At 44.8% G+C, this 26,542-nt stretch overlaps 1 protein-coding gene across 1 annotated transcript in view; it reads right to left on the bottom strand.

Annotated features, from left to right (window-relative positions):
* Window positions 1–26,542, bottom strand: part of LOC138304021 (protein-glutamine gamma-glutamyltransferase 6-like) — a 174,709-nt gene that overhangs the window by 107,757 nt on the left and 40,410 nt on the right. Inside the window, exon 3 of the mRNA XM_069243671.1 lies at window positions 628–870. Coding sequence (XP_069099772.1) covers window positions 628–870 — 243 coding nt within the window. The remainder of the gene's footprint in view (window positions 1–627; window positions 871–26,542) is intronic.

Genomic DNA, 26,542 nt, shown 5'->3' on the forward strand with positions numbered 1-26,542 from the left:
GGTACTATCCTGAAATGTCGGTTTAATTTAAGTGGCTGCTAATTCCGGTTCCAATTTAAAAGAGCTATATTTTACTGCATCTTGGACTGTGTGCGGATGTATTGATCACTTTTCAATACTTCTCATCGATAACTCTTTCAATAAGCGATCTAAAGAAGGCAGGCTTTGGAGGCAGATAACCAATTGGGAAGAGCGTTTAATTTGTCCAGCTGGTGGCAGGTAGGTGGCGCAGACACTAATTTTGGGGTACCAGGACTTATTTCTTATCATCAGACTTTGGCTCGGACCAACAGAAAGCATGGTAGAAATAAAGAAAACAGAAAGAGAAAGCATGGATGCAAGAGATCCTGCAAGAGCTAGATTAACAGGAATGGGAGGGTGGTGGATGAAAGAGGCAAGAGGCTGAAACAATACTCGGTAGCCTTGGTTTTCATGAGATGAGCGACAGAAAGTGTCTAGTAGTAGAAGTAAGAGGCATGAGGAGGAATCAAGACTGGACAGCCTTGGAATGTGGCATCCCTGTCTTTCTGTGGCGCCCCCAAAATATTTCTACATTTTAAATGTAAGCATTGAGCACTGCTGTAGACATGCAGATGAAATAATGAATACCATCTTGTCAGGCTTTACCTTGAACCCAAGGATTGAAAAGGACAATACAGTCCAAGAGCTTGCTGGACGTGACAGTGCCCAGAGAGGAGATAATCACGGCCATCTTGTAGCGCCCAACAATGGCCTCGGCTGAGGAAGTGATGGTGACCTTGAGTGGGTTGGCAGAAACAGGTCCACGCACAGCACTCCAGGTGCCGCTGGCTGCTGAATTGGTCAAGGGGATGGTAAGCTTGGTCCCAGTTGCTTCTGACGGATTTGGCCCTGTGATACAGAAGTGAATATAGAGAACACAATCTTACTATACCCAAGCCAGATCTAAAAAAACAGTAATTTCAATAAAGTCTCATTTTACACATACGAGACCTATAACTTGAGGCTGTATGAAATAGCTTGTGTGTTGCTAGCATCTACTTTGGCTATTTAAATATGCCAATGTTTGTGTTAGCCATCATGTGTGTGAGAGAGCGTTAATATGTGATTTTAAGTTTAGAATATTCTGCTGTGTACATTTAAATAGTAAAGCTGAGACATCTAAGGTAGAAACTATTGTGAAGCAGAGATTTGTTAATAAATTAAATGGAGAATGTGTGTCAGCACACTATTTTTTAATAGATATGCAAGGAGAAAGCCTATGCACTAGATCACATTCATGTGTTTGTCAAATGCAGTGGTGCTTAACCTTTTGACTGCTGTGGACCCCCACTTAATCATTAATGGAATCCAGTGGCTCCAACTGAATCATTATTGGAATCAGGAGACCCCAGTAAGTCATTATTGGAACCGAGGGACCCTAGCCTAAGCAATTTCGATGATTTGAACTGCAAAATGAAACACAAAATTACGGAAACAAGCATTTCTCAAATAAACACACAAAAGATGAAATGTTTTATTTCATTCATAAATGAATATAACAAAATGGTAGTTTAATGTTAATGGAAAGAATGGAGCTTTTCGAAATTAATTTGAGGCCATCCATAGCCCATATCATATTCTGCTTAATGCACTTGCACTGTACCCACAAATCAATATAAGAATACCATCTTCTTTGTTAGCCTCCAGTTTTTAATTTCTTCACATTTACAGAATGTTGTAAAATGTAAAGTTTTATGTTTTCCTTTTTTTTATATACACCTTCCTAGGCAATTGTGGACCTCCTGAGTAGGCGCCATGGGCCCAAGAGAGACCCAGACCACATTGGTCTAACGTATAGCTGGTCAGATCTCACCTATTATAAATATTTCAGTATTTTTTTTATTTTTTGCGTTCATTGTTCCTCCATATCCCCTGACATATCTTGAAAATGCTCCCTTTCTTTGTATCCAAGTTAGCACTATATCAATCCTGTTAGAAATGTGATCTTTGTTTGGAAGTCAGGTTACCCCCTGTCCAAGCAGTCTAGTTAGGGCAAAGGAGAAACACACCTGGTTAACCCCCCTCGCTCACCCCCTTGGTAGCTTAGCACGAGCAGAAAGGCTTAACCCAGAGACAATGTGTAAAGTATTTGTACCAAAATACACAGTAATACAGTGAAAACACTACAAAATGAATAGTGTCAATCTTGGGTTGTAGGGGTGCCACCTGGCCAGTCCCCTCTGGTGCCCCCCGTCCTCTATAGATCTCTGCCCTATTTGATGCTTGCTAGTCTTAATAGTGAGGCAAGCAGATTGCAGGGCCTCTAGCACTTTGCAGAGGTGCTGCAAGTGTTCCTCCCAAGTGGAGGAACGTCAACCAACTAGGCTGCACTGAAATCATCCAATCCAGGCAACACCTGGTTACCCAGCCTCTGAAAGGTAGCAGGGGTATTTTTACCCTAAACTGGTAGTGCCCATCTTGGGTAGAAAATGCCCACCACTCCTTAGCCCCCTCAGTCAGAGCACTCTGCCAGCATCCAGAGGTTAGATCAAATGTACTTATATATTTGTCAGCCCCTAACCGATCAATGAGTTCATCAGCTCGGGATGGGGTGGGCCTCAGTCTTAGTGACCGCATTGAGTCCCCAGTAATACACACAGAAACTGAGTAATGGAGTGGCACCAGGAGCAGCAGCTTTGGGGACCAAGACCACAGAACTAGCCCAAGAGCTAGTCCAAGAGCTACTGGAGAACTCTATAACCCCAAGAACTAACATTTTGGATACCTCATCCTTAATGTTGGTTGTTAGAAATGGGGTCTCTAGTTGGCAGAGGTACACACTGTTGTCCAAGTAGGGACCACAATCCTAGTCATGGTAGGTCACAAGCAATCCAAATTATCCTGTGCCCACCCTTTGATAGCTTGGCACTGAGTAGCCAGACTTAACTTAGAAGGCAATGTGTAAAGTATTTTTGCAATAAATCATGCAATAACACAGTGAGGACAGTACAAAAAGACACCACACAGGTTTAGAAAAATATATGATATTTCTCTGATTAAATTACAGTCAAAACAATCAAGATTTGATAATCACAGGTTGAAAATATCACTTTTGTAATGATAAGAAGAGTCTTAAGTTTTTAAGAGCAACAATTGTCTCTTGCAAGAAAAAAGTACCTGGTTTGCATCGAAATTACACGAACGAAGACCGCAGAAGAGGAGATGTGTGGAAAAAAGTAGGTGTGCGTCGGTTCTCCGGGCACACGCAGACAATGCATCAATTCTTTTCCATGCAGTAAGGGCTATGCGTTGAATTCTAGTGTGCAGGCTTGAATCCTCTTCGCATGCAGGGTCTCTTGACGCCCAGGCATGATGCGGGGAAATCCTTGGAGTGCAGGATGAAGTCACAGGTGCTGCGTCAATCTGGTGGGTGATGCTGCTAAGTTTCTGTGTATGGTTGGCACTGCGTCAATTCCTCTCACAGGAACTCGGGCTGCATCGTCCCGGCTAAGTGATGGGTTGATACGGTGGGCTGCGCGTTGAAGTTCCGGTCTCAATGTTGGTGCTGCGTCAATCTCCACTTGGGGAGCCAGGCTGCGTCGTTCCGGTTCCGCAATACAGTGATTTTCTCACCGCTGGGCAGGCTGTGCGTCGATTCCGGCAGGCTGTGCATCGATTTTCACTGCACAAGGAGTTTTTTTGCAGAGACAAAGGCCCTCATTACGATTCCGGCGGGCGGCGGAGGCCGCCCGCCAGAATTCCGCCCTCCATAATACCGAATGAAGACCGCGGGGGGTATTATGAGTTTTTCCCTGGGCTGGCGGGCGGTCTCCAAAAGACCGCCCGCCAGCCCAGGGAAAAACTCCCTTCCCACGAGGATGCCGGCTCGTAATAGAGCCGGCGGAGTGGGAAGGTGCGACGGGTGCTGTTGCACCCGTCGCGTATTTCACTGTCTGCAAGGCAGACAGTGAAATACATTTTGGGGCCCTCTTACGGGGGCCCCGCGACTCCCCCTCCCGCCATCCGGTTCCCGGCGGGAGAACCGCCAGGAACTGGATGGCGGGAGGGGGAGTCGGAATCCCCAAGCTTGGAGGATTCCTTGGGGGCAGCGGGAAACCGGCGGGAGACCGCCGGTTTCCCTTCTCTGACCGCGGCTAAGCCGCCACGGTCAGAATGCCCCGCGGGGCACCGCCGGCCTGTCGGCGGTGCCACCGCGTCCCGCGGCCCTGGCGAACGTAATCCGCCAGGGTCGTAATGACCACCAAAGTCTTTTTGGCCCTGAGACTTCAGAAACAGGAGGCAAGCACAATCCAAGCCCTTGGAGGGCACTTCTCAGCAGAGCCAGAGGCCAGCAAGGCAGCAGGGCAAAAGCAAGGCAGCAGCCCTTTACAGCAAGCACTCCAGGTGAGTCCTTTGGGCAGCCAGGCAGCTTCTCTTAGCAGATTAAATATTCTGGTGCAGAGTGTCTGTCCCAAGAAGTGTCTGAGTTGGTATGGTCAGGGATCCTGTTTATATACCCCAAAATGAATTTGAAGTGGGGAGACTTCAAAGAGTTGCTTTGATCTATCTAATTCGTAGTTTAATACAACATTAAAATCACCTGCCCATATTATTGGATCTAAATATCGCAAAAGAAGATCTGAAAGTTCCCTTAATGGGCCTACATCATCCCTATTAGGACAATAGTATCCTACCAAGGTAAAGACATATTCAAAATCTGAGAGCTTCCCCAACATCCACCTCCCTGAGTTATCTATGGGACCTTCCAGAAAAGTAATATTGGCATGATTCTTAATCAGAACAGCCACCCCTTTACTACCACTCAAACAATTTAAGCTAGCTCTCTGCTGAACCCACCTGCATGACTTGAAAACTTAAAAACATTCCTCCCTAGAAAGATGGGTCTCTTGTAGGATTAAAACATCAAACGGGGCATCCTTCAAATATTGCACCAACCTTTTCTGCCTACTCTTCACCCTAAGACCATTTACATTCCAAGACAGGAGTCTCAAATTTTTTACTGCCATTTGCTGACATCAAAACCACCTACCTTCTTTCACCCCCCCACCCAACACTCCCCCACCCCCCAGGTCTACCTACCACAATGAGGATCTTTTTTTTCCTATTATGCTCCCCACCCAGTGCTCCCCACCACCATCCCCCATCCCCTCGCCCATTCCCCCCTTCTTCCCAGGGAACCCACCCAATCATTAACCTGACCAAAGTCAGAGGGGGTTACCGTACCTAACTTGGGACATCGCAAACAAAAAAATAATAATAATAATAATAATCTCCTTACTGAGAAAAACAATAGAAGCTTAGGTCTGACCTTTCTCATTCCCGCTCCCTTTCTCAATTTTCCACCATAACCCTTAATGAAGCAGGGAATTTTACCTGAGCTGTTGCTCCCAGTTTTTTCAACATGTCTATTTTTTCACCCAGCCCCCACTGTATATTTAAAGTCACAGACTCTAGGTCTGGCCTAATTTCAAAGGGGGATCCGTTTACTGACAATGATTTCTTTTTTAATGCCAGAACCAGAATACGTTCCTTCAGTGAGTATGTTTGATAATAAACTAACATTTTCCTTGGTCTATCCCTGTTGGAAGGCATTTTTGCCAGGACCCGGTGCACCCTCTGAATATCTTTAGAAATGTCCTCATCTGATTCTTCCACATCCACCTCCTGCTTTATCAATAGGACCATGAAGCCTTTTAAATCACCTTCTTACAACCCTTCCGGTACCCTGAGAAACCTCAGACTATTCCTCCTCTGATTATTTTCTAGGGATTCCATTTTAGCCATTACCCCAAATTAGATAGATCCGCGGGTAGTAGGTCCAAAATAAACGAGAAAATGCAGGGTCAGATTCAGGTAATGATGTCCCAAAGGGGGTTACATGAGGTTTGGAGGGACAAGAGGGGGTCAGAGAGAGGTTATTTGTATAATAATAAGAAGTATCGGCATCAGTCCAGAATTGATTACTTCCTTTTGGATACTGTTTTGAGGGACTTCGTTGAGTCAGTAGCACATATTGGGGGCCATTTATCAGATCACTCGGTGGTCAGTTTAGATCTTAGGTTGCCAATGAAAAGGAGGGAAAAAACTGTGGACTTTAGACAGAACTCTGCTTTTGGAAGATGAGGTGGTTATGGAATTGTGGACGGATTCAGAGGAATTTTTTAGGATAAATTTGAGTTCAGCTCCCTTAGCGATAGTTTGGGATACATTTAAGGCTTTTTTGAGGGGACGTCTGATTAGGATAGCTGTACACAGGAGGAAATTATATAATGAAGAAATAAGCAGGTTGGAGAGGAAAATACGATAATTTGAGCAGGGACTGTTAAGTAAGGAGCAGGGTGAAGAACTTGGTGATTTATATTAGCAGACAGCTAGTTTGGAGTTGGCAGCTCTTTTGGACCATAGGATTAGATTGAGATGTGTAGCTAATAGGGTGATACATTTTGAGCACAGTGATAACAGCAGTGAATTGTTGGCTTGGAAGTTAAAATCAGATAGGGTTAGGAATCTGGTGACAGAAATTCGAGATGAAGACTATGGTGAGATTAGAAAAGGTGGCGAGCAGGTGGAAGAAGGTTTTTTCAATTTCTTTAAGGACTTACATACAGAAGATTTGAAGTCGCCTTTGAAGGTATTGAAGGGGTGGCTTGGGGAATTAGATTTACCTACTCTGAATGAAGAGGAGAGAAGTGCAGTTAATGATCCGTTTCAGCAGAGCGAGGTAGAACGGGTCATTTTAGCTGGCAAATTGGGGAAGGCATCAGGACCAGATGGGTTACCCATGGAGGTTTATCACATTTTGGGCAGTAGTACTCCTAAAGTTTTTAAGCAATTATCTGATAATATTATGTGGGGGGATGAGATTCTTCCTCCTTCTTGGAAAGAGGCGATTATTACGCTAATTTTAAAACCCGGCAAAGACCCCAGGAAGTGTGATTCATACTGCCCAATATCGCTGTTAAATTGTGATTATAAAATCTTTGCTAAACTCCTGGTTGATAGACTAGGGATGGTTATGGGGAAACTCATACGCACAGACCAGAAAGGGTTTTTGAAGGGTAGGCCTATGCATGAATTGACACAGGGATTGGTAGGGTCGATTGATTTAGCCGCTTCGATGCATATGCCTTTGGGGTGGTAATGGTGGATGCAACAAAAGCATTCAACAGGGTTAATTGAAGTTATTTGATTACGGTATGTGAATCATATAAAATTGAAGGCCAATTTATAGGAACATTGCAAAAAAATCTGTCATGACCCAAGTGCAAGAATTTTGGTTAATGATATGTTCACTCCTCCGGTAAAAATAGAAAGAGGGAAGAGACAGGGGTGCCCATTATCCCCACTATTATTTGACTTTTATATTGAACCATTAGCCTGTAGAATTAGGAGAGATATGATAATTCTTCCTTTCAGGTGTGGAGATCCGATCAGGAAGGTTTCTTTAAATGCAGATGATTTAATGATTTATACAGCAAATTTAAGTCAGGCCAAACCAGTTCTACAAGAGTTCATGGAGGATTTTGGGGGATTTTCTGGTTACGCTGTTCATACTTAAAAGACCAAAATTATGGTATGGAATATGGAATTAAACGATGCAGTGAATGTAAAGAAAGAAGTTAAATATTTGGGGATCACTGTAATACATGATATATGTAAAATGGCGGAAACAAATCTTGCTCGGGTTATGAGGGAGGTGGACCTTCTACTGAGAAAATGGCTTAATCTTCCACTAACTATAATAGGTCGGATTAATGTTGTAAAAATGGTGATTGTTCCCAAATTAACTTTTATTTTCAATGCATTGCCATTAGTGTTTAACAAGGCTGCTTTAAAGAAATTGCAGGGGAAAATTAGTAGTTTTATATGGGCATCTAAAGGTGTTCGTATATCATGGAAAAAGCTCAAGAGGAAGAAAGAAAAAGGTGGTCTGGCGGCTCCTGAGATGCAGTACTACTCATGGGCTTATTTGTTAAAAAATGTAAGACAGAGTTTTAATACATTAGACCATTCAGAGCTGGGGCAGGTGTTAATTGCTATGATAGAAGGTCAGGAGGTCCAGAGAAGTTTTTTGTATAAGTTTGGGGATCCAAAGTTTTTTAAACAAATTCGATTTAAGATATTACATGATTGGGCAGTGTTGTGGTATGAGGTGAGGAAGATCACAAGGTTGTTATTTTATAATGAGTATGCGCCGATTTGGGATTCTCCTGGCTCCCCGGAGTGGACTAAAGACGCCCTGGCTATTCCTCTGAAAGAGGCAGGTTTTGTGCAATGAAGACATCTCCATTATAATGGGGAACTTAGGGAGTTTGATGACCTTAATATGGAGGTAGGAGGAAGGCTGTCTAAGTTTAAATACCTCCAGATGAAGACTTGGGTTGGGAATGTGACAGAGGAAGTGGGAAGTACTAACAGACTTGTGGACCAGATGTAGCTGGATACTCCAATGAAGAAAGAAGTGGCTAGATGGTATTGGCTGATGATGGACATAGTGGATGGTGAATTCAACCTCCTGGAAGAAATATGGAGGGAGTGCTTGCCGGAGCCGCGGCTTAAAGACCTTTGCCAAGTATCCACTACACTTCTGTATAATACTGTTAAACCTGCTGCGTTAAAGAGAAATCATCTATTTTCTATTTACAGAGCCTTTTGAACTCCCCAAAAATTGTTCAGACTGAGACAGGATGACGTGGTGAGGTGTAAGAAGTGTGGTTCTGCATCAGCTGACGATCTACATATGTTTATTGATTGCCCTCTACTACATAAGTTTTGGCAAGAGGTGGGTGATGCAACTAAGGAGATTCTTCCCACAAGCCCAAAGGTAAGATCTCTGGTAGTGATGTTTGGCTGTTCATCTGACGCGCAGAAGATGGGTAGAGATGGAGCTAAACTGTTGTTTTATATGATGCTTGTGGCAAGAAGGGAGATCTGTAGGAAATGGATCAGCCCTGTTCTCCCTACTTTTGTCAAATAGAAAAACTCTCTAATTTACCATCTTAAGTTAGACTGTCATAAGGTTTGTAAGAGGGTCAGATTTTGGCATCCGCTGAAGCAATGGTTGGGTAGGGGTGAGGTATGAATAGGTAGGATGTGATCCTATGATTATACTCTTCCCTCTGCTTTCCGCACTGGAGCTTTGGTGGAAAGCTTGTCCCAGACAGGGCCGACGAGGTCGGAGATGGGTGGTGAGCAGGTGTATGAGAACGGTCGCTGCACCCCCCACCCCCCGGTCATGTGAGGGAAATTTGGAAGGTAAATGAGGATAAAAAAAAAAGAGTTGCTTTGAAGTCGCCTTTCAGTACAACCCTGTCTGCCAGGGTCCCAGTAGGGGGTTTGGCCGTCCTTTGTATGAGGGCAGGCCACTGTCCTTTGAAATGTAAGGATCAGGCCCTCCACCCTTCCACCCCAGGAAGAGCCATTCAGTATGCAGATGTGTGCAGGTGTAACTGAGCATCCTGTGTTTGTGGTTGTCTGGGTGAAATGCACAAGGGAGGTGTCAACCAGCCGAGCCAGACGTGGATTGGAGACAGACTGTAAGGCACAGGAGGATTTGAGTGCAGAGAAATGCTCACTTTCTAAAAGTAGCATTTCTAAAATAGTAATATAAAATCCAACTAAACCAATAAGCAGGATTTTGGTATTACCATTCTGGTGATACTAAATATGACCTGACCCCTTTCTGATCAGAATCTACCTCTCAAACAGTATATGAGGGTAGCCCTAATATTAGCCTTTAAAAGGGCAGGCCTCACAGTAGTGGAAATCAAATTTAGGAGTTTTCATCTACCAGGACATGTAAACCACACAAGTACATGCCCTGCCTTTTACCTTACATTGCACCCTGCCCTATGTGTTACCTAGGGCCTGCCTTAGGGGTGACCTATATGTAGAAAAAGGGAAGTTTAAGGCTTGGCAAGTACTTGTAGATGCCAAGTCGAAGTGGCAGTGAAACTGCACACACAGGCCTTGCAATGCCAGGCCTGGGACATGGTTAGGGAGCTACTTATGTGGGTGGCACAACCAGTGCTGCAGGCCCCCTAGTAACATTTAATTTACAGACCCTGGACACTTGTAGTGCACTTTACAAGGGACTTTAAAGTAAATGAAATATGCCAATTGGGTATGAGCCAATGTCACCATGTTTTTAGGGAGAGAACACATGCACTGGTTAGCAGTGGTAAAGTGCCCTAAAGCCAACAAAAATTAGGTCAGAAAAAGAGAAGGAGGTAGGCAAAACGTTTGTGGGTGATCCTGTAGAAAGGGCATTTCAAACATTGGCCCTAACATTGTCAGTCACTCTGTAAACTTTATGTTTCACAGGAGGACTGTCCCCAGTGTCCATATCATGTGTACACAAATGAGTGATCCCCAGGGATCAAGGCAAATAATGAGGCAAACTGTCCCAACACCTGCCAACAGTCCCTCTGTTGCTCTAGAGTCAGTAAGGGGGGAGGTTCACACCCTCCACTGAACCATCTTTCTCTTTGTCAGACAGGAGGTCAGGAAGAGGGTCACTCTCTTCCTCCACCTCATCTGCTGCCAAGAGCATAATCACTTCTGTCATCTCAAAGTGAGGCTAGAGACGGTTCACATGCAGGACCCAGGAGTCCTCACGTTCACCAGATAGGTGGCATCACTCTTGCGTTCCACCACCTCAAATGGACCAGTCCACTTATCTTGGAGAGCACGAGGCTCTACTGGGGCTATCACCCACACTTTTTGTCCATGATGAAACTCAACCAGATTGGCATTCTGGTCATACCACAGTTTCATATCATCCTGGCGTGCTTCCATGTTCTCTTGGGGGACCTTCCTGAAGCAGGATCTCTGGTTTCTAAAAGCCAGCATGTAACTGAATACATCCTGGGGGGCCTTACTGGAGGCTTACTTCAAGCCTTCCCTAACCAGACTCAAACGTCCCCTGACAGGTTGGCCATACAATAACTCAAAAGGACTAAATACAAGACCCTTTTGAGGCACCTCCATGTAGGTGAACAGAAGCCATGGCAAGAGGACGTCCCATTTATGGCTCAAGGGCTCTGAATCTCTTAACCAGACCATTTCCTTGGGGATCGTAAGGAATGGTAAACTTGTAGGTTACCCCACACTCCTTCCATGGAGACTTCATAGATGTAGATATGAAGTTGATATCCCTACTGGAGACCACTTCTTTGGGGAACCACATGCGGGTAAAAAACCCCATCAGTGCACGTCCCACAACAGGGGAGGTGATTGACTTCAAAGGAATAGCTTCTGGGTACCTGATGGCATGGTCCACCAAGACCAGGATAAACCTATTGCCCGTGACTGTCTTGGGATCCAGAGGCCCCACAGTGTCAATACTAACCCTTTCACAGGGGTGCGGACCACAAGAAAAGGTTGGAGGGGAGCCTTACATTTCCCCCCACTCTTGCCACTTGCCTGACAAGTTTGGCAAGACCTCCAGTGTGCATCTGAGTGTCTGCGCATTTGGGGCCAGTAAAAGTGGGTGACAAGCTGTTTAAAGGTCTTGTCCTGCCTCAAATGTCTAGCTAAAGGCACGTCTTGAGCCAAACCCAGTAGGGAGGCTCTGAAGCACTGGGGTACCACCAGCACAAGGGCTGACCCAGGCTCAGCAACCTTAGGCTCACTATATAGGAGGTCGTCCTCCCAGTAGAGGAGATGTGAACCAGACTCCTTGCCAGATGCCTGGTGTGCAGCCTGCTCCCACAAACCCTCAAGAGTAGGGCATGTTTTCTGTGCCTCACAGAATGCTTCCCTGGTGGGTCCCCCTTCCTGAGGCCAATGAGTCAGCTCAGGGACCTCCCCTAGCTCAGCCGCCTGTTCCCCTGTAGGCTTCGGGGCTACCCCCTCAGGTTCAGCTTCCTCCCAGGATGTGGGAACTTCTGGAGTGGGCTTCCTGTGCCCCTTGCCCTTCCTCCTTCTGGCAGATACCTGGGCCACTCTTTCAGGCCACAGGGTCTCCTGATCACTCCGATCAGCTGCCATTGACTGGGTGGACACACACACACCCCGGCACACCCAACATCTCCAAGTGAGACCTGTGTTCCACCTCCTTCCAAGGGTAATCCTCCAGGTCATTGTCAAGCAGACAATCTACAGGCATGGTTGGACTCACAGCTACTCTCAAGGCACCTGAGACGCACCCCATTCAAAGTGAACCTGTGCCACTCTGCACAGGTGCTCTGAGTTGTCTACCACAACTACTTGGTGAAGTACATGGGCATCTATTTGCTCTTCTCACAGTAGTCACATTGGCTACTGTGTCTCTCAGAGCTTCCACCCTCTGTCCATTGATGGTCACATCTGCAGGTTTCCCTTTAGAAAACCATGGCTTATTCCCAACTAGGGCATGGAATCCTTGCCTTGGAAACTAGGTTGGGGCCCTTTAGAGAACTCCCCCAGTTTATCCTTACACCCCACTTCTTCTGAGAGGGACCCTGCCCACCCTTGGCTTGGTCTCCCCCATACCTCTTTTGGACCCTAGTGCTCTTCCAATGGTCCGCTTCCTGCACAAGCTTCTTGGGGTCAGTCAGCTTGCTATCAATCAGGTGCTGTTGCAGCACTGCAAAACAAAGACTGTACAAGTGATCCCAAGCAATCAAGTTGTAAAGCCCCTCATAAGTTGTTGCCCTACTGTCTTTCTCCCAACCATTCAGTGACCTGCAGAAAGAGTCAACACATTCTAGCCAAGTATGGGATTCCTTCTTCTTGTATGACCGAAACTTGTCCTTATACTGCCCAGGGGTGAGACCATACCTTGTGAGTATGGCATCCTTCATGATAGTGTAGGTGAGTCCCTGAGGATCGCCAAAGGATGTCAAGGTGTCCATCCCTTCTACCTCGTAGTGCTTCCAAAGACCCACCCACACAATGTGCTTCAGGGACCATGTTCATGTGGAGAGCCGACTAATACCCCTTAAACCACAAGTATATGTCACCCTTCCTCGTGTTATCCTTAACTAGGTCTTTGGGAATGCGCACCCTCCTCTCAGGCTGCAGTGTGGTACCTCTGCCACAATCTCTACTAGACTGGCTCCTCTGATCTAGTCCCCTCAAACTAAACTCATGAGCCAAGAGCATCTTTTTCTCCTCAATGACCATCCTCCTTTGTTCCATCTCCCTCTCCATCTTAAGCTTCTCTAATTCAAACAGGTGCACCCTCTCTGCCTGTCTGTCTGTAATTCTTCAGGAGTCAGATCCTTAGAGGACACACTGCTATCTGCCCTGGGGACCCTCCCCCCAGGCAGTACAGGTGCCTCTACTACACCCTCATGGCTGCCTTGCACCTCCTCACCCTCATTCTCCTCCTCTGTGTGCCCCCAACCTCCTTGGCTGTCACTCAGGCCCACAGTGCCTTTTGCAGCTCCTCCTTCCTTTGGAAGCTCCTAATGTGACAGGCAAGATCCTTCCTGAACTGTTTCAGTTGAGCAACTGTATAACTCTCCAGCTTCTCCAACTCAAAAACAGCTCCAGCTGGTGCATCTCCAGATTGAGACATGATGGCAAGTCAAAAGTGCAAAGTTCCAAGGCAGAACAAAGAGTTCCCAAAGAGAAGTTCAAAAATCAAAAATAATGGAAGCAGATAAAGTCCAAGAAGAGAAAAATATCAAAATCATAAAACAAGTGGTATGTGATCACGTAATGGTCTGCAATGAAAATAGTAGTATACGTTTAATCAGTGTATGTCAAGTACAAATACAATTCCAATCCTCACTGCTGATTACCAATATTAGGAATGGGGTCTTTGGTTGGCAGTCAGGTTACCCGTTGTCCAAGCACGGACCCTCTGTCTAGTCAGGGCAAAGAAGAAACACACTGGGTTAAACCCGCTCACCCCCTTGATAGCTTGGCACGAGCAGAATGGCTTAACCCAGAGACAATGTGTAAAGTGTTTGTACCAACACACAGTAATACAGTGAAAACACTACAAAAGGACTCAACACCATGAAAAATAGCAAATATTTATCTAAAAAAGCAAAACCAAAACCACAAAAATCTAACATACATAGGCAAAGTTATGAATTTTTAAAGATTAAACTTCAATTCAGCACTTAGAATTACAAATACTTTGATGAGGTGATATCACATTTTCATACCAGAGTTGTTCCCAACAATACGACGCCAATGGCGCCAGTCACAGAGTCACACAGATGCAGTACCTTGTGATGATGAGGAAACAAGCCGGTGCACGGAATCAAGGATGTTGGCGTCGCTGGATCCGAGGCAGTGTCGGTTCCGGTGCTGCAGAGCGAAGGAGTGGAGCTGTCATGAAGAGGTGTTGGGTCCTTGCTGTGGAGCGGTGGAGGTGAGGCAGCGTTGGTGCGAAACAGATCTGCGCACCTCCAGCAGAGTCGATGTCCGGCGGTCACGACATGGTGCAGCGACTTCCACGGAGTCGTGGACTTCAGCAAGGCTGCAGCGGCATCAGGCCTGCGGGGTCATCGCACTCCAGGTGGAGTCACGGGATTCAGCAGCGGCATCGGTCCAGAGTCGTTTGAAGTCAGTTTACCTGTTTTTTCTTGTTTTTTCCACCAGCTTCTCCTTTCAAGCGGCCAGGGACTGGATTAGGCACCACTTGCATGGGCAGGAGTCTCAGCAGAGAGTCCAGGTGCTGGCAGAGAAAGTCTTTGATAGCCCTTAGACCTCAGAACGGGGGCAAGCTCAGTCCAAACCCTTGGAGATTCTTCTGAAGCCGGAATATACTACACAGTCCAGTCTTTGTGCCCTTTCACAGACAGAAGCAGCAACTGCAGAGTAGCCTAACAAAGCACAATCACAAGCAGGGGCAGCACTTCTCATCCACTCTTCAGCTCTTCTCCATGTCAGAGGTTCCTCTTGGTTCCAGAAGCAAATCTTGAAGAAATCTAAAGTCTGGGGTTTTGGGCCCATTACTTATACCCCTCCCTGCCTTTGAAGTTGCCCAACTTCAAAGAAAAGTCTCTGTTGTTTACAGGATCCTGCCTTGCCCAGGCCAGGCCCCAGATACTGACCAGGGGGTTGGAGATTGCATTGTGTGAGGGCAGGCACAGCCCATTCAGGTGTAAGTGACCACTCCTCCCTCTACTCTAGCCCCGATGTTTCATCAGGATATGCAGGCTATACCCCAGCTCCCTTTGTGTCACTGTCTAGAGGAGATTCAAGAACAGCCGAACTGTCAGTCTGGCTCACCCAGGGAATCCACAAACAGGCAGATTCACAGAATGGTTTAAGCAAGTAAATGCCTACTTCCTAAAAGTGGCACTTTCAAACTAACAATCTAAAAACTACTTCACTAAAAGATGTATTTTTAGTTTGTGAGTTCTGAGACCCCAAACTCCAATTCTCTATCTGCTCCCAAAGGGAAACTGCTCCTTAAGAATATTTAAGGGCAGTCCCACGTTAACCTATGAGAGAGATAGGCCTTGAAACAGTGAAAACCATATTTTGCAGTATTTAACTGTTAGGACATGAAAAACAAATCAGTGCATGTCCCACCTTTAATAAATACTGCACCCTGCCCAGGGGGCTACCTAGGGCCTATATTAGGGGTGCCTTACATGTATAAATAGAGAAGGTTTAGGCCTGGCAAGTACGTACACTTGCCAAGTCAAACTGGCAGCTTAAAACTGCACACACAGACACTACAGTGGCAGTTCAGAGCAATGTTTACAGGGCTACCCATGTGCCTGGCACACTCAGTGCTGCAGGCCCACTGGTAGCATTTGATTTACAGGCCCTAGGCACCTCTTGTTGTGTAGCCATTTTAGGTATAGCTCCATGCTCGTTATTTTAACACACTAGGCCGCTGTGCACTTTAACCTAGATATATTTTATTCAGCTTCGCATTGTTATTTTTACAATAACCAGTTTACGGTCTTGTTTTATTTTTCATTTAGCTAACTGTTTTGCTTAGCCTAGCACTGTGTTCTCTAATAAGATATTCTTGATCACTTTGTGCTTCATTCAAGGCTACAGTTTGGTACATTGCCTGTGAACGTGGTAGAAGTTTAGTCTCTAACATTCGTAGAAAATACACATCCTTACGTAGGGATATTTTCTCAGAACATTAGCTGTGTTGTTATAAAAACACTTCCTAGTCCCATTACACGTTAAGAGGCAGATTCCAGCCAGGGAACCACGACTGTATGCTGATCGCTGAATGCTTCATTACAGATGCTAATGCAGACTACAGGCCTTTGCTCAGGTATGAGGGTTGATGTCTCCCCGGGGGAACCTGAAATGCAGAATTAGAGCTTAACATGCCGTGCTCAAATTATGATTTAGGAAATAATCCATCTATTATAGTGACAATATGATAGCGTTATTCCTATGCTTCACTCTTCTCGTCACCATTTTAATATTGTCATTTTGTCGTCCTGGTTATTGAAGCTCACGCTTTGCTATCTAGGATGCAGTCGTTTTATTAAATCAATCATTGAAACATATACTGCTTCTGTTTGTCATTTATTTATGAGACTGAATTGTGAATGAGAGAACCGGAGGCGACCTGGGTCACCAAGACTTCACTGAGAAGCCTAATATGTCATGCGCTCGGCTGCCCAATCATCACTATCCGTTGGTAGAGATGAGGCACTGCTAGTTAGCCAGAGCGAAACCCGGATTTGGAGCGACAGGTGTCACCCACAGTGGGTCAGACTCAGTCTCCCACACCGTGGACGATTTTGCTGCTCAAGCTCCAGTAGTCTCATTAGAATAATGAGAGCCTACGTGACATGGCGCCGACGCTTGTTCAGGCTCTAATTGTCGTGTCGTCCGGAACATCTCTGTCTCATTATATATAATGACACCTCAATGCCGTATGCAGAGACGTCCGTGGTGCTGAGGATTTCCACCACAGCTGTGTAGGTGATCCTACTATAGCTGGAGGTTGTTCAAGCCTGAACTTTAAAAGGAAAAACCCTATTTTGGTGTGCCTTCTCTGAACTCATAGTGTTACTATCATGGTGAATCCACAACAGGTACAAATAGCGGTTAACATGAGACAACCCCTAACTGCACATTTGTTAGCGAATGGCCTAACGGCCCATGCGGGTCCAGTCACATTTGTTGTGGATGCCCATGCAGTTTATAGAACAGAACTTTTTTACTCTTGGGTCACATTTCCAGCAGTTGATGGGAACACGAATACATTTCACCAATTTACACCTGCAAATGCACCTGGACAATACAGAGCATACGCATATTTAGAGATACCTCTATCTTATCAAGAACATAATAATTGGCTTGATGGCGCCCTAGCCCACACAATATTACCAGCAAGGTTAGGTCCACTAAGTAATGACAGTCCTACCTGGCCTTTATTGGCCACCTCTACACCACATCCTGCAGTTGCAAATTTAGCCGTAGCTGAGGTTTGTCACTTATACATTGAATTAATAGCGATATATAGACGATTAATACAATTTGTGATGCAAACACTAAATACAAACCCAGCATGTGCTGTTCCAGCACATCCACATGCAGCTACACCAGGTATAAATCCTGCGATAGTACATTCCATTATGGGTAAAGTACCAGCCAAACGAGAGGAGACTCCGTTTTGGTTAGCACAGAAAGTTAATACGCTGGAGGCAGTATTTCCTCATATGGGACCTCAGGATAAACATAGAATACTAAAAATGTGCTTGCCTTTTTGGATGGTCCCTACAGTAGAAAACTGTAATACCTGGGGCCCGGTATTTGCCATGCTCTATACAAATGCACATGGTACACCAACACTTGCCAATTTACCGGAAGTGTTGAAACTAATTCAAGATGAATACGGGGCTGCCCCGGCCCTAGATTTGGGAATGCAATTGATGGGCAATTTTGCCATGGTATCCTCAATCATTTTAAGTAGCCTTAAAGGGGAAGTGGTCGCACCTGCAGTGCGCATGCAGCTTTGTGACGTTCCACAACAGGATCAGGAACGAGAGCTGCCTAAAATAATAGTTGAGACCTATTCGAGTATTGGTCAAGATAGCTTAGGGGCCAGACCACAAAAAACACAATTTCACGGTAAATCAAACAAAGATACCCCATGCAAGCACCTGAGGGTAATAAGAAACGCTGGGATAAAAAGCAACAAACTCCTAAGAAAGAAAGGGGAGAATCTCTGCGTATGGAGACCCCACAGAATAGGCATAATCTCAGAAACAGAAATAATATAAAAACGCCTGATAGATATCAATATACTGACACACGCCAATCTCGTTCCTTTCAGGACTCATCGGAAAAAAAGAAATGAGAGAGGTGGGCGATCAGAGCGTAGAACAGAGTACGTGAAACCAAGACAGAAATCACAACGCTCTTCGGAAGTTTCTGTTAAAAAGGAAGAAAAACCCACCCAACAAAAACAACAATATAAAAAGAAAAAAGTTGCAGCGGTTGCAGTCCGACATGCCACACAGGAAGAGGGTCCTCTTGAAGAACAAGAATTGGGCTCTAGCATTGCTAAACAGCGTGGCAGAGGTCACAATAGTTCGCCAGAATCTTTTAGAGCATCTGGGGGAAAGCAACTGATTACTTTATACAAGTAGAGACTGTGGACATGCGTGTCTCCAAGCCTGATAGGGTGTACAAAGTAATGTTACAGTTAGAAGGAGACATTGAACGCACATAGACGCAATCTTTTGGGATCGTGTAGTAAAAGTATATGATGTCTTGTTGGCCGAACAAGATTGGCCACCTGACTTTGTCCGTACCTGCCCATATGGAGAAGAAGTCATTAAGCCTTGCTTCTCGCCCCTTGTTCCAGAGGAACTCGCTGAATCCTATTCCATTGAATGGGCTTTGGCACAAGCACCTGCATTATATATAAATCATGTAGGATGGGATAAAGAATCCCCCTACCATATTTGGCAGTATTTCACTGTTAGGACATGTAAAACACATCAGTACATGTCACATCAGTACATGTCCCACCTTTAATATATGCTGCACCCTGCCCAGGGGGCTACCTAGGGCCTTCATTAGGGGTGCCTTACATGTATAAATAGAGAAGGTTTAGGCCTGGCAAGTACGTACACTTGCCAAGTCAAACTGGCAGCTTAAAACTGCACACACAGACACTATAGTGGCAGTGCGGAGCCATGTTTACAGGGCTACCCATGTGGGTGGCACACTCAGTGCGGCAGGCCCAAAGGTAGCATTTAATTTACAGGCCCTAGGCACCTCTTGTTGTGTAGCCATTTTAGTTATAGCTCCATGCTCATTATTTTAACACACTAGGCCGCTGTGCACTTTAACCTAGATATATTTTATTCAGCTTCACATTGTTATTTTTACAATAAACAGTTTCCGGTCTTGTTTTATTTTTCATTTATCTAACTGTTTTGCTTAGCCTAGCACTGTGTTCTCTAATAAGACATTCTTGATCACTTTGTGCTTAATTCAAGGCTACAGTTTGGTACATTGCCTGTGAACGCGTAGAAGTATAGTCTCCGACATTCATAGAAAATACACATCCTTACGTAGGGACATTTTCTCAGAACATTAGCTGTGTTGTTATAAAAACACTTCCTAGTCCCATTACACGTTAAGAGGGAGATTCCAGCCAGGGAACCACGACTGTATGCTGATCGCCAAATGCTTCATTACAGATGCTAATGCAGACTACAGGCCTTTGCTCAGGTATGAGGGTTGATGTCTCCCTGGGAAAACCTGAAAGGCAGAATTAGAGCTTAACATGCTGTGCTCAAATTGTGACTTAGGAAATAATCCATCTATTATAGTGACAATATGATAGCGTTATACTTATGCTTCACTCTTCTCGTCACCATTTTAATATTGTCATTTTGTCGTCCTGGTTATTGCAGCTCACGCTTTGCTATCTAGGATGCAGTCGTTTTATTAAATCAATCATTGAAATATGTACTGCTTCTGTTTGTCATTTATACATGAGACTGAATTGTGAATGAGAGAACCGGAGGCGACTTGGGTCACCAAGACTTCCCTGAGAAGTCTAATATGTCATGCGCTCGGCTGCCCAATAATCACTATCCTTTGGTAGAGATGAGGCACTGCTAGTTAGCCAGAGCGAAACCCGGATTTGGAGCGACAGGTGTCACCCACAGTGGGTCAGACTCAGTGTCCCACACTGTGGACGATTTTGCTGCTCAAAATCCAGTAGTCTCATTAGAATAATGAGAGCCTACGTGACATGGTGCCGCCAAGGCTTGGTCAGGCTCTAATTTTCGGGTCGTCCGGAACATCTCTGTCTCATTATATATAATGACACCTCAATGCCGTATGCAGAGACATCCGTGGTGCTGAGGATTTCCACCACAGCTGTGTAGGTGATCCTACTACAGCTGGAGGTTGTTCAAGCTTAAACTTTAAAAGGAAAAACCCTATTTTGGTGTGCCTTCTCTGAACTCATAGTGTTACTATCATGGCGAATCCACAACAGGTACAAATAGCGGTTAACATGCGAGAACCTCTAACCGCACATTTGTTAGCGAATGGCCTAACGGCCCAGGCGGGTCCAGTCACATTTGTTGTGGACGTCCATGCAGCTTATAGAACAGAACTTTTTTACTCTTGGGTCACATTTCCAGCAGTTGATGGGGACACAAATACATTTCATCAATATACACCTGCAAATGCACCTGGACAATACAGAGCATACGCATATTTAGAGATACATCTATCTTATCAAGAACATAATAATTGGCTTGATGGCGCCCTACCCCACACAACATTACCAGTAAGGTTAGGTTCACTAAGTAATGACGGTCCTACCTGGCCTTTATTGGCCACCTATACACCACATCCTGCAGTTGCAAATTTAGCCGTAGCTGAGGTTCGTCACTTATACATTGAATTAATAGTGATATATAGACGATTAATACAATTTGTGATGCAAACACTAAATACAAACCCAGCATGTGCTGTTCCAGCACATCCACATGCAACTACGCCAGGTATAAATCCTGCAACAGTACATTCCATTATGAGTAAAGTACCAGCCAAACGAGAGGAGGCTCCGTTTTGGTTAGCACAGAAAATTAATACGCTGGAGGCAGTATTTCCCCATACGGGGTCTCAGGATAAACATAGAATACTAACAATGTGCTTGCCATCTGGGATGGTCCCTACAGTAGAAAACTGTAATACCTGGGGCACGGTATTTGCCATGCTCTATACAACCGCACATGGTACACCGACACTTGCCAATTTACCGGAAGTGTTGAACAAATTCAAGATGAATACGGGGCTGCTCCGGCCCTAGATTTGGAAATGCAATTGATGGGCAATTTTGCCATGGTATCCTCAATCATTTTAAGTAGCCTTAAAGGGGAAGTTGTCGCACCTGCAGTGCGCATGTGGCTTTGTGACGTTCCACAACAGGATCAGGAATGAGAGCTGTCTAAAATAATAGCTGAGACCTATTCGAGTATTGGTCGAGATAGCTTAGGGGCCAGACCACAAAAAACACAATTTCAGGGTAAATCGAACAAAAATACCCCCAAGCAAGCACCTGAGGGTAATAAGAAATGCTGTGATAAAAAGCAACAAACTCCTAAGAAAGAAAGGGGAGAATCTCTGCGTATGGAGACCCCACAGAATAGGTAAAATCTCAGAAACAGAGATAATATAAAATCGCCTGCTAGATATCAATATACTGATACCGCCAATCTCGTTCCTTTCAGGTCTCATCGGAAAAAAGAAATGAGAGAGGTGGGCGATCAGAGCATAGAACAGAGTACGTGAAACAGAGACAGGAATCACAACGCTCTTCGGAAGTTTCTGTTAAAAAGGAAGAGAAACCCACCCTACAAAAACAACAATTTAAAAAGAAAAACGTGGCAGTGGTTGCAGTCCAACATGCCACACAGGAAGAGGGTCCTCTTGAAGAACAAGAATTGGGCTCTAGCATTGCTATACAGCGCGGCAGAGGTCACAATAGTTCGCCGGAATCTTTTAGAGCATCTGAGGGGAAAGCAACTGATGACTGTATACAAGTAGAGACTGCGGACATGCGTGTCTCCAAGCCTGATAGGGTGTACAAAGTAACGTTACAGTTAGAAGGAGACATTGAACGCACAATAGACGCAATCTTTTGGGATCGAGTAGTAAAAGTATATGATGTCTTGTTGGCCGAACAAGATTGGCCACCTGACTTTGTCCGTACCTGCCCATATGGAGAAGAAGTCATTAAGCCTTGTTTCTAACCCCTGGTTCCAGAGGAACTCGCTGAAACCTATTCCATTGAATGGGCTTTGGCACAAGCACCTGCATTATATATAAATCATGTAGGATGGGATAAAGAATCCCCCTACCATGTAATTCCAATTAAAAGTGAACCTCAGCCACAACCGCAGAATCTGATAAAACATGAAGCAAAAGCACCAGTGAGGGAAATACTCACACAATTAGAGTACCAGGGTGTGATTGAACCCTGTGTCTCACCAATGAATAACCCATTATTCCCCATAGCTAAACCAGACCATTCATACAGAATAGTCTTAGACTACAGACATTTAAATAGTCCTACATGTACCTATGCTATCCAAAACTCGCATAGCACAGCACTAATGAGCAACATAGTGCGTCAAAAATACAAAACAACATTGGACATTTCCTAAGGATTTTTCTGCCAGAATATAGCGCTTGAGAGTAGAGACTTAACAAGTTTCAGTGCACTAGGCTCCCCAAAATATTCTGTTGTTTACCCCAGGGGTATAAAAACAGCCGAGGTCTGTTTGCAGCTCGGGTCACTGCTATTTTGCACGAGATTGACCCTAAAGCATTGTCCTATGTAGATGATATCTATCTCACGGATGATGAATTACTACAACATTTAAGACGGGGAGCCTGCATTGTTATAGGATTTGCTGAATTTGGCTACAACTTTAATTGAAAAAAAACAGAAATAGCCTTCATCAGCGTCCTTTTCTTAGGATATGAGCTGTCAAGTGAAGGGAAGAGCCTAGCGCTACAATTCTTAGAGAAATGCGCACAGTTACAACCACTGAATCCGATTAAAAAACCCCAATATCTATTGGGTTTCCTAAATGTTGGCAGAACATACATCCCAGATTATGCTACACGCATAAAACCTTTCTATGACTTAATACGTTCCGGTTTTTCAAGTAAGTTCTGGACAATTGAACACACACGGATTCTTCGAGAGTTGCAGACAGATATACTTTCAGCACAACATTTACATACGAGGGACAACAAAACACAATTGGTCATCAGAGTAATAGCTGGGGCCATCGGTTTCACCTATGTGACATTTAATGAAGGTGAGACAGTCCCGATTGCATACAAATCACTCTTGTACTCAGCGGCACAACAACGCTTTGCTCCCACTGAGAGAATTCTCACTGCTGTACAGACGGCTGTCATTAAAGAAAGACCTCTTGCCCAAGGAAAACGCATTATTGTTGTTTCTCCAATCTCAGCCCTAGAGGCTGTTACAAAAGCTAGCGTTCCAAACGCAAAAGCATTACATCCACGTTGGATACAATGGGCTATGTCTCTGACAGCCACTGATGTAGACTACATTTTTAACCCAAAGGTATAAACTCAGGAATTTTTACAATATGAAATAGAATACCCAGTTCCAGCAAATATATTGCCTATTGAACAATGTCATTGAGTCATGTACACCGAAGGCTCAGCACAACCTGCAATTGGAGCTAAACATCAATATTATGCTGCTTGCGCAGTCGTAAGTGGCTACATGGAGGGCGATACATTTTGTCCTCTACATACCATTACACAAACCCTAGGGGATTGTACAGCACAATTTGCAGAGCTAAAAGCTCTGCTGATGGCACTGGAACACACAGATCCTGCACAGCCTACGCTGATTGTTTGTGATTCATATTATTGTGTCCAGTCCTCTTTAATGAATACCTGCATTATTGGCGCCAGAATGGGTTCAGAGATTCCAAAGGGAACGCCATTACACACAGACTACTGTGGGGGAAAGTAGCTGACCTGAAAGAGACGCTACCAAATGTCCATGTTGTGCACACACTTGGACACCAGCGCGTTGGAATATATGTTGCTGGAAATACACTGGCTGATGAAGCCGCAAAGTCAGCAGTGGCTGTGGCCGCTGTAGCTGCAGTGACTTGTTTGAGTTCAAAACCAGACACAGACATTTGGGCTGCCGTGGCAGCAATGGGTGATGGTAAGCCCTATTCTAAAGGATTTCCTAACAAATATCACTATCATATGGGAGGTATGCTGAACGCTGAGGTTAAGATACCAGATGTAGGTGTACGAGACATCCCCAACAAAGACATAAGATCACAATTGATTAAAGCAGCGCAGGAGGGGGAGGCATCTGCCCATGCTGGTGTGGCGGCTATAATTTCGATCTTGCAGGCTCGTTATTGGTGGCTAGGTCTCTACAAAGAGACTAAGCAGTATGTCCTTTGTTGTGTCATCTGTCAACAAATCAAAGTTTCCACTGCCAAGCGCCCGCCGCAGACACCTGTCTTATTTTCAAACAAACCATTACAATGTGTGTACTTGGACCACTGTGGTCCCCTAACACCTGATAGTGCATACAAATATATTTTAGTCGCTGTTGATTCATGCTCCGGATTTGTATGGGTGTAGCCACAACGCTCGGCTGACGCTCGGAATGTTATTAAAGATTTGCGAGTCTTTATCGGTACATATGCAGTTGCGGCTTTCCATTCAGACCCGGGCCCTGCTTTCACCTCAAGGGCATTCAGGGACGCCATGGCTTTGTTGGGGGTCCAACTCCAGTACTCGTTTCCATTTCATCCCGAGGGAAATAGTGTTGTGGAGCGATTAAACAGTGATTTAAAGCAATCCTTAACAGCCAGTGTCTTAGGTACGGGACGTAGTTGTCTTAATCACCTGTATGGAGTCCAGAGAGTACTAAACAACCTGCCTGGAAGGTCCCCGGGGGGTCGTACTTCACATGAGTGCCTGTTCAGAACTCAAATGTATGTTCCGGATCTTGATGGTCCTGGCATGGAGGCAGCAGAAACACTTTCTGACATAAATGAAGGTGTCACTGTCTTACAGGAATTTCAACAGTTCCGTGATGATAATTCTTCTAACAGTGCCGCCTCCACAGGAATTAACGATGTGCCAGTAACATCTACCGGCTGGATTCCCAGAGTTGGAGATCTTGTACGTGAGAAAGTCGCTGTGAAAAAGGAATTTGGCCCTTCTTATCGAGCACCAGTCCCTGTACTAGGGATACACGGTACCAGAACTGTTATTCTACCACCGTTGGAGGGTGCCAAAGATAATTGTTTTGTCTCAATTGACAATGTCAAACTACACCATGTGGCCGATCCTGCACAGCCGACCAAGAGGAACATCTAGTAGTTCCCGAATCCCTCTCACTACTGGCAAAGAAGTTCCTCTAAAGGTTGTTTACACCAACACCTTTCCGAGCTTGGGGAGGGTGGAAGATGATCTTGCATTAATTCCACTAATGTCAACTAATTTAGAAACATTCAACCAAGTCAACTCGACTCCAACACAAAAGGATGGTGCTATCTGTAGTGTGCCACTGCAGGAAACACCAACTCTACCACTGACAACGGCTCCGCCATTTGCAAGAACTGCCTCTGGTTATTTTGCTGACTTCAACAATGATTTCTCAGACTCATTCACCTCTTCGACAGCTGATTTGTCTACTACAAGTAAGCTAACAAACTGGCTTAAAGAAACATATTTTATTTTTCCATGGAAATATTTAGGGCTCTCTTTGAGTGTCCTAGCCTTTCTACTTTGGATTGGTTTTGTCGTTGCCTTTTTCTTATTAATACATGGTCATTTTCTTCCTGAAAGATCAACAGTTGAATTGGTGGAGGAGGTTTGGAAACAACATTTTTCATCACATAAAGTCCGAAGAGACTTATCTTTTGTGAACGTTTCCGCAGTGCCAATTCCTGATGGGATTGTTTGGGACAAAGTAATGTTTGATATATATGGTCCCACGGAAGTTATTCAGATACCTTATGTGTTCAAATTATCAGTGAATGATATAGTGATACCAGGCATTGTCTCTGATGATTGGGATGTGAAAACAGTTGATTCTATGATAACTGAATTGCAAAGATCACTTGACCACTGCTATCCAGTGCTAACGTGCAAGTGCTCCTATGTAAAATGTATGTGTAATTGGATTTCCATGATTAGCATATTTGATTTACTGGTAATTCCCTAGTACAATGCACTAGAGGTGCCCATGGCCTGTAAATCAAATGCTACCAGTGGACCTGCAGCACTGGTTGTGCCACCCACATTAGTAGCCCTGTAAACATGGCTCAGACCTGCCACTGCAGTGTCTGTGTGCGCAGTTTTAAATTGCCAGTTCGACTTGGCAAGAACACCCACTTGCCAGGCCTAAACCTTCCCTTTTCTTACATGGAAGACACCCCTAAGGCAGGCCCTAGATAGACCCATGGGCAGGGTGCAGTGGATTTGTAAAGTAGGTCATATACAAATGTGTTTTATATGTCCTGTGATAGAAATGGGTTCTTTGGATGACAGTCAGGTTACCCCCTGTTCAAACAAGGACCCTCACTCTAGTCAGGGTAAAAGAGAATCACCCCCAGCTAACCCC

Source organism: Pleurodeles waltl, chromosome 7 (genome assembly GCF_031143425.1).
Source record: "Pleurodeles waltl isolate 20211129_DDA chromosome 7, aPleWal1.hap1.20221129, whole genome shotgun sequence".
Classification (NCBI taxonomy): Eukaryota; Metazoa; Chordata; class Amphibia; order Caudata; family Salamandridae; genus Pleurodeles; species Pleurodeles waltl.